General features: G+C 39.6%; 1 protein-coding gene across 1 annotated transcript; it reads right to left on the reverse strand.

The window, feature by feature from the left end:
* Positions 1–233: 233 nt before the first annotated feature.
* hdac10 (histone deacetylase 10) lies at positions 234–7,657 on the reverse strand. Its single transcript, XM_014976193.2, has 20 exons — positions 7,368–7,657; positions 6,218–6,352; positions 5,271–5,367; positions 5,082–5,179; positions 4,796–4,900; positions 4,624–4,692; positions 4,399–4,525; positions 4,014–4,079; positions 3,876–3,935; positions 3,632–3,721; positions 3,448–3,554; positions 3,184–3,251; positions 2,663–2,906; positions 2,493–2,583; positions 2,328–2,413; positions 2,082–2,135; positions 1,899–1,980; positions 1,628–1,816; positions 1,403–1,562; positions 234–1,292 (listed from the first exon to the last, which is right to left on the reverse strand). The coding sequence occupies exons 1-20, from the start codon at positions 7,424–7,426 to the stop codon at positions 1,258–1,260; spliced, it is 2,022 nt and encodes a 673-aa protein (XP_014831679.2). The 5' UTR covers positions 7,427–7,657; the 3' UTR covers positions 234–1,257.
* Between the last annotated feature and the right edge of the window lie 366 nt (positions 7,658–8,023).

The following is an 8,023-nucleotide window of genomic DNA, read 5'->3' on the forward strand; positions in this document are numbered from 1 at the left end:
CAGAAACCTGTTCTTGGATGTGACCTGCAACTTGCTAAAGGACATTAAACCAAACATTATTTGAGGTTCATGAGAATATTTGAGGTTGTATAATTGATTATGACCAAACATGGATTTAAAACAAACAAAAGAAAAACTACATTAAAGATAAAACTTGAGCAAAATTGCTTCTGAAGTTGCTGTTGTAGTTGTATCAGTTGAAGTTTAAATGCATAAAACAGCCCAAACCAACGTGACATTCATCGGCACTGGAATGTATTTTGTTGAAATACTAATATTTTGCACACACATAAAGACATGTTCAAGTGTGGAACACAAAATGACAGTAATGATAATAAAAAAGCAGAATTCAGAAGAAGACAAAGAGGAAAAACAGAAGGAAAAGAGAGAGCTACTCAATAAGATAAAGAATGGTTTGACAGATACTGTATTAAATAACTAAATTAAGTGGAAAGTGAGAATTAAAAAGAAATAAAGCACCCCCTAAGGTTGAGGATTGTCATCTAACTACTTTATAAACAATTTTCACTTCTCTCAAATATTATTTTCTCTCATAGTGGCAGCACACTCCAGAGCAAAACATCTATAATTTCCAAACCACACATAAACACATCATTAATATGGTCTGTTTTAATTATAAATAGGTGCCCAACTTTTGGTTTACATCTGATGAATTGCTTCAACATATGAAAAATCACAAAAAAAACATGTCACCCTTTTTTTGTTTTAGTATTTTTATCACAGAGCAGTTATAGGCGTCAAGTACGTGTAATATCCCTCTTTGGTCACTAGAGGGGGCTGTGGGCTCAAATGAGCCACGGGGCGACACGTAATAGGGATGTGTTAAAACCAGAAGAGCGTTCAGGTTACCGTGGTGGCGGAGTCCGGGTAAATACTGTTGTCGTGTTCTTTGGACTTGTTGGGTTTTGACTTGTCGGAATGTAATAAACTGGTGAACGTGGAATCCAAGAAGAGCCCCGGAAATGACGTTTAGACGCCACAAGAGGTACAACGTCGTTAGCCGCCTAGCATCTCATAAAAAAAGCAGCTACCAGACCAACGTTTCACTAGTTCAGCATAATACTGACTATTACAAATACATTTAAGAATGTATGAAAATCATTGACTGAAACTTAATTTAGATTATAAAACAGCACTTTGGATATAAAAATGAACAGTGTGGGGTTTACTAGCTGCCGAATGTCATATGTCAAATCGTCCATCAGCTCCACAAAGACAAATTGCAGCAGAACAGCTTCAGCTTTTGGCAGTCTCTCCATTGCCTGAAGATACTTAAGACACACATACATGCAAGTTTTTGTTAGTATACATCATGTAATTTTGAGTTTTGAGAGTTTGGGGTTGATGCTCAATACTGAAGGGTTGCAGCAAATCCATTCACCTGTTGTTTGCAGCATTTTCCAGTCAGCTTGCAGCCTCTCTCTCATTCTCTCCAAAGCACCTCCATCATCTGGGAGCGGAGTCAGAAGCTCCTGCAGAGGAGGCGCAGGGTGCCCAAGGAGGGCGGAGGCAGTAGGGCCCATACATGCCCCATCATTCGTCTGAAGCCCAAAGAAAAATAAAGTTTATGAAGACTTCGACTTCAAACTTGCTCCGGTCGTCTCACCTGCATCAGAACCAGAGTGTGTCCCTTTGCAAAGCCCTTCAGCAGGCCAATTAGTTGCTGCCACATACAGTCGCCCACTCCGCTTCCTGGCATGCGAACCAAAAGGACAAGACCGGGGTCGTACTCGTATCCCAGAAGTAGGAGGAGGCCAAAGACTGCCTGGATGAATCCTACTGTGTCACCGCAACCCTGAGAGGACAAGAAAACTACACATCATGTTTGTGAGATGCATTCAGTATTGTGTGTATCTGTGTTTTTTAAAGTGTCTCACCTTCTTTAAACACACTGGAATATAATATTTGCCTTTCTGTTCCTCTTTGTCTTCACCGCTGATTTGTACAACAAGCATTTTCCTTAAAACAGAGATTTTTTCGTAATAAAATTGTGATTCTTGCTGAAAATCCTTTCCATAAAACTTTTATAAAAAGTGCAATACGGCTTAAATCACTATTACCCATCAGCTGTGGCATAATTCAGCTCCTCTTTGCCGACACAAACAACTAAAACCCTGAAGGAAGACGAGTGGAAACAATTCAGGCTGGTCTGAAAGCATTTATTAGTCATTTATTTTTGAGAAACCAAACTGGGTATTCCCCTAAATGTTGATCGGTTACTTTAAAAGTGAAGCTCAGCAGGAATATTTCTGTGTGGTTTTTGTCAAAACATACAACACAGTCTGCGTAAGATTTGACTTCCGTACCGGCTGACAAGGTCAGAGCCGAGATCCTGGACAACACACTCCACGGCTGCGGCAACATCGGGGACCAGCGCTACGCCGTTGCCGATCTGAGAACCGTTCAGATAAACTCAACACACAACAAGCCAGTAGAGGGAGAAGGAACCCAAACAATGTCTTGATTTTTACCTCGTTTGTTCTCATTTTCTCAATCAGGGTGTAAAGTCTCGAGAAGGTGGCTACACCATCCGCGTCACCCGCATCTTCCATGGAACGGTTCCTCCAAGGAAACGGTTCAGTTAGCGAACAGCGTGAAAACGCTCGTAAAAATGAGGCGTGCGACTCTGGGTGCCTCTCACCTTATTCTGCTGACTAAAAGCGGTCCGAGATCTTTGGAGGAGACGAGGCGTTTTAATCCGTCCGGACAAGCCGCGTCGTCAGGAAGCACCGACGCAGAACAAACGGGAGGGCGCAAACGCTCTGCAGGCTCAGGCCAAACTTTTTCCTCCTGGCTTCTTTCGTCCTCCGCCGTCTCTGCTTTTTCTTCCTCTGCTTTTGCCAGTTTGATGCGTTTGTTGCTGACGTCCGTCGTAGCTGAATCGGCTGGAGAAATGAGAAACCGCACGAGACAAGAAGTATTGAAATAAGGAACTAAAATTAACATTTCTACATCTTAAATAAGATGAAGGTTCTCTCTATTTCCATCAGCTTATGGCAGGAGTTGTAAGAAAACGATTGTAATATACAAAAAAGTAGGGTAGTCTGCACTTGTAACATGTATAGGACAACATTATTGCACTTTTCTTAATGAATAAAAAGGCATATGTGTCATGCTGGAATAACAAAGTAAATCTGAACAACTGCTGCGTGGCTGTTTTACCTGCATGCTTGAGGATGGACCAGTACCGCCTCTGAACCGATCGGACACACTGAAGAGACTCGAGCGCACTGAAAAACAGCAACAAAGCCACCGATTTCAAGATTCGCACAGCTTAGGTATCTATTTCTCTGTCAAGTTACATCCACAAACTTGACGCTTGTTTTCATTTCATGAGAAAGATCAGGACAAAGTAACAGTGTAATTGCCAGGTAGAAGGAAAATGTTACACGACTTTCTGCAGCGCTCAGGTTACGTTTGACCGACCTTTCGCAGGGACTCCTGAGGTTTGCGAGCTGAGGCAGCGGATCGCCAAGCAAAGTTTGAACAGTCTGACACACGGATTGTGCAAGAGAAGTCAAGTTGTATCCTCCCTAAAAGAAAAGTATGAAAATACGTAAAATACTTTCAAAGTCAGTTAAATACGACTCCTAGGTCTTGTTAATCATACCTCCAGTACAGCACACAGTTTTCCTCCAGCTAGGTTCATTAGAAGGTGAGTTAAGTGGGCGAAGATGTCCGGAGTGGCACACATCTCTCCCTGGAAAAAAAATCCAACAAAACAAGTAATTTGGATGTTTTTGATGCCAATTCAAAGGCATAAGATAGAACTGTAAGAGAGAATGCATGCATGCAATGTGAAAATAAGTTTGCTTTGAACTGGAAGAATTTCTGTTGTTTTTTTTTTTTGGTACCTCTGGGTCGCCGATAGCCGAGTCAAAGCCTGCGCACACCAAAACCAAGTCTGGGCAAAACTGCGAGGAAGAATCAAAAGAGCAACAAGTCATGGTTACCCTTCAGTCTTAAATAAATGTGTCCTAAAAATGTCTCACCTCATAAGCTACTGGCAGGAGGACATGGCAGAAGACCGACAGATAGTCGCTGTTTTCCATCCCCACCTGAAATATCATAATGATGACTCTGGTGAGCGAATATTTATCCCTTACTTATATTTATCCAAAATCCAAATTATAAATATCATTATAAATTTGTAAAAGTAACAAAAACGGTAAGTAGATTCTGACTGTACCACTATTCATCCTCAATCAGTGCAAACACAATAAACATTTCAGGGCTTATAAGTGAGCAGGCCTTTGGCAATGCAACATGGTTACATTTGTGACAGTAGGATAGTGAGTGTGATCTCACGCCTTAACCAACCAATCGGTATTAATACCGACAAAATCAATGCACCAGTCCAATTTTCTACCTGCTCACCTCGTTCCAAGGCACATTTACGTTGAAGCCGGCTCCGCTTCCTTTGCCGACGCTATCGTAGTCCGACTCCCTAAGATTGGGCCAGAATTTCTGACGCTCGTAGCGGTGCCAAGAAAAGTACAGAACACTGCAGAACACCATGAAACCCTCAATAAATAAAACACCAGAAAACCTGTTGCATCCTCTGAGACTTTTACAGGTTGACATTTGACAAACGGGCCCCACCTCGGATCATCTTCAAAGCAATACTGCACCCCTTGACCGTGATGTATGTCCCAGTCTACTATTAGCACCCTGAAGAAGAAACATTTAAGCTGCTTTAAGTGAATGTGATTCCAGAAGAAGTCAGCAAAGTAAACCAAATGGCGAGAAAGATTTAAAGAAAGGCTCAAAATACCTTTCGGCTCCATGTTTTTGCTTAGCGTAGCGCGCTGCTATGGCCACGTTGTTGAACACACAGAAACCACTGGCAGCACTGCGCATGCTGTGGTGTCCCGGCGGTCTAGAAACAGCAACACGAAACACGTACATTTCTTATTAGTCGTAGTGTGAGCTAAAATTTACTGTTTATACTCTGTTTTTCTCCTCCTATATGTTATGGTTAATGTTAAAAGCCTCACTGCAACAAAGCAGGGACATGAAATAAACAATGCAAAGCATAATTTACACATTTCGACCCTTACCTAACCAGAGCCATGCCGTTCCTGACCTTCCCTGTCATGACACTGTCCACCAGTTGCAGAGCAGAGCCTGCAGCCAGCTTGGCGCAGTGATAGATATTCTACAGCAGTAAACAATAGGAGGTAAAAAGTGAGGAACACAACCAGAGAGTGAAAGAGGGACAACTGTCAAACACTGAATAGGAGACTAACTGGGTGGAAGTAAACGTCCCCGTATTGAAGGGTGAACTCCTTCAAGTCCTCCAAAGTCATGTGCGGAGTCTTTTTCACACCCTCCAGATATTCCTCACTGTAGACAGCAGCATGATGAGAATGTTTGTTTATTTCACATTAACGAGGAGGTGAATAAATTCACTGAACCGTAACGGTTCCAGAGGAAAATCAATGCAGGAACAAATTCAGACCAGCAGGGGGCCCCCAAGCGCACATGTAAATTTGACGTTACATTTATAAAGAATGAACCCCATTTGAAATTCTTTAAAATAGCTGAGATATTTCATTATTATATTGACTACTGCTGTATGTTTATATGCTATAGTTACAAAAGTGTTATTATTATTTACTTCTGTCATTTTTTAACTCTCTTTTTTTTTCAAAAAGAAAAAAAAAAACAATACAAAGCAAAACAACAGAAGAAGAATGAAAAAAAACAAGATAAAAGTAATATAGAAGCAGAAATTGTAATATTGAACATTCCTATCAAAGACAAGAACACAAAGTACAGACTGAACTAGAAGCATAAGCTTTTTTATACATACGGCGTTATCGAAACCAAAACAGCAGAATATTTCCTTTGTATTTTTCTAAAACATATCTCTAAAGAATTCTGTATGAGTCTGTAGACAAACTCATAAAAAAACTACCATAATAAAACCTAATTGTATTTATTTAACAAAAGATATTTAGACATTTAGTTTTTATTTAAAAAGTGAAAAACACAGCTTTAACTCCTCGCAACAATTATTCCACACATGAATGCCTGTAACTAGTAAATCTTGAAAGTCAGAGGCATTGGATGTGCAAACAATCAAACCGAGAACATTTAAAACGATGTTTTGATTGGTTGTGCTAGTAGGAGATGGGGGGCCCTGAGTCAAATATCTGCTAAAGGACCCAGTGTTAAAGGGGCCAGAACCGACCTGTGGACGAGCAGGATCTCCGCATCTGAGGCCTCACGAGGCGGCACAGAGACACAGCGGTCAGACAGACCCGTCCTGACCAGGGCCTCGTAACTGACCGAGAGCCGCTCGGGGACCTCGATCTTACATGCCGGGCTGTAGAAACAAAAACAAAGTAATATAGCCGTAAGCATCATGTTACCAGTCACAGTTACCAATATAAAAGTAGGTAATCCACCAGAAGTTTTCAGCAAGAGGTTTCTATAAATGTGGTGGAAAAGTTTTAAAGTTTTTCCTCTAAGCAAAAGTTTAATTTGTCTTTTTGGAAGTATTTTAATCAAACAGCTAATATTAAGTCATTATTGTAATATGGCGTAATAAAAACTCTATGTGTATAATCCATAAAGACAAGAGTGGCAAAATAGGGTATTTTGAAGAGTAAGACCAACACTTACAAATAACTGAGTTTAACTGGGTGTTTGTGTTATATTTCTACCTAAATCAATAACACAATATTAAATACAAAATATAGATAATATTATAATAAGTAGAAATATTTATTTAACATTGATGGATTACATTATTTCTGCAGCAGGACTGGATAATTTTTGGTGTGTTGTTTCAAATAAAATCAATTAAGTTTATGTTTTGCATTTCTAATGCAATTTTTTTTTTCTTAAACTAAAACGGTGGCAGTTTTATTTAAATTTACACTTTGAAATTTTGATACGCTCATTTGAACATTTATTATATTTGGATTACTATTCTGTAAAATTGCTTAAATATGAAAAGCAGGTTTGATGATAGCAAAACAGGAATATTAAAAGCATATTTTCTAAAACAAACCTTTTTAATTTATGGGTAGGTGTTATCCGTTCCTACTCCTAAAGACAGCTTGAAATTTTTAATTTAGAAACAGCTCATTTGTAGAGTTGAATAACAGTAATATATGTGGTAACATTTGAAAAAATTCATAAATAATATTAAAAATGTCGTAAAAGCGCTAGCAAGCAGTTGATGGAAAGTGACAGTGAACAGCAGTCTGGTAAGTGAAGTTAACTGTGACTACTGTAGGAATAACAACATATAAACGTATCCGACATAGTGACCTCCAGGCTAAAGAAGCCAACAAATCCGATTCACATGATGTGAACATGATTTTGATACTCACTCAACCCAGAGCAGTTTGTATTTGGTCATCTCCTCATCATAAATCAGAGCTGTCCCCATTGTCAATACTCCGGAACGTGTAGAGAGTAAATATCACAACAAAAGCTCCTCGGTAGTTTAGATTATATTTTACAGCTTGAATAAAGAATTCATATGGATTCCTTCAAACCTTTATGTAAAACAGTCTGAACTGTATCCAGTATGAATTTATCTCTGAAGACACTTATTAAGGAAGAAGCATGTAAACAGAAAGTTCATCTGAGCTGCACCAAGTGCGAAGTTAACATTCTACCGGGGAATGAGCGCCTTCTACTGGACGGAGTCCGGTATTTCTCCAAGGGCTGACCGACATCTCGTCATTGTAGCGTTTTTCTACTTCTATTTCAAATTATTTTCAAATACAAAAGTACTTTATTAATCCAGAGGGAGGCAGAATGTTTTTGTAACTGATATGAGTCATTCTTCATAGAGTTGTTGTAAATCCTGATGGCTGGGCAGGAAGGATCTCCTGCAGCAGTCATTATAATGACATTACAATGTCATTATAATGACTGCTGCAGGAGATCCTATATTACTCTGTAATATATTACAGAAAGTCTGGAAGACACCTCTGACTGAAGACACTGCTGTTGTATACCAATTTCATGAAGAGACTGC

The sequence above is a fragment of the Poecilia mexicana genome, unplaced genomic scaffold (assembly GCF_051168715.1).
Source record: "Poecilia mexicana isolate PSO_F unplaced genomic scaffold, ASM5116871v1 scaffold_6, whole genome shotgun sequence".
In the NCBI taxonomy this organism is placed as follows: domain Eukaryota; kingdom Metazoa; phylum Chordata; class Actinopteri; order Cyprinodontiformes; family Poeciliidae; genus Poecilia; species Poecilia mexicana.

Coding starts and splice junctions, on each gene's coding strand:
- hdac10 (XM_014976193.2), bottom strand. CDS start 7,426: ATGGGGACAGCTCTGATTTATGATGAGGAGATGACCAAATACAAACTG. Junction 4,693..4,795: donor CAAAAACATGGAGCCGAAAG/GTATTTTGAGCC, acceptor TTTCTTCTTCAG/GGTGCTAATAGTAGACTGGG. Junction 2,414..2,492: donor AGAAAATGAGAACAAACGAG/GTAAAAATCAAG, acceptor AACGGTTCTCAG/ATCGGCAACGGCGTAGCGCT.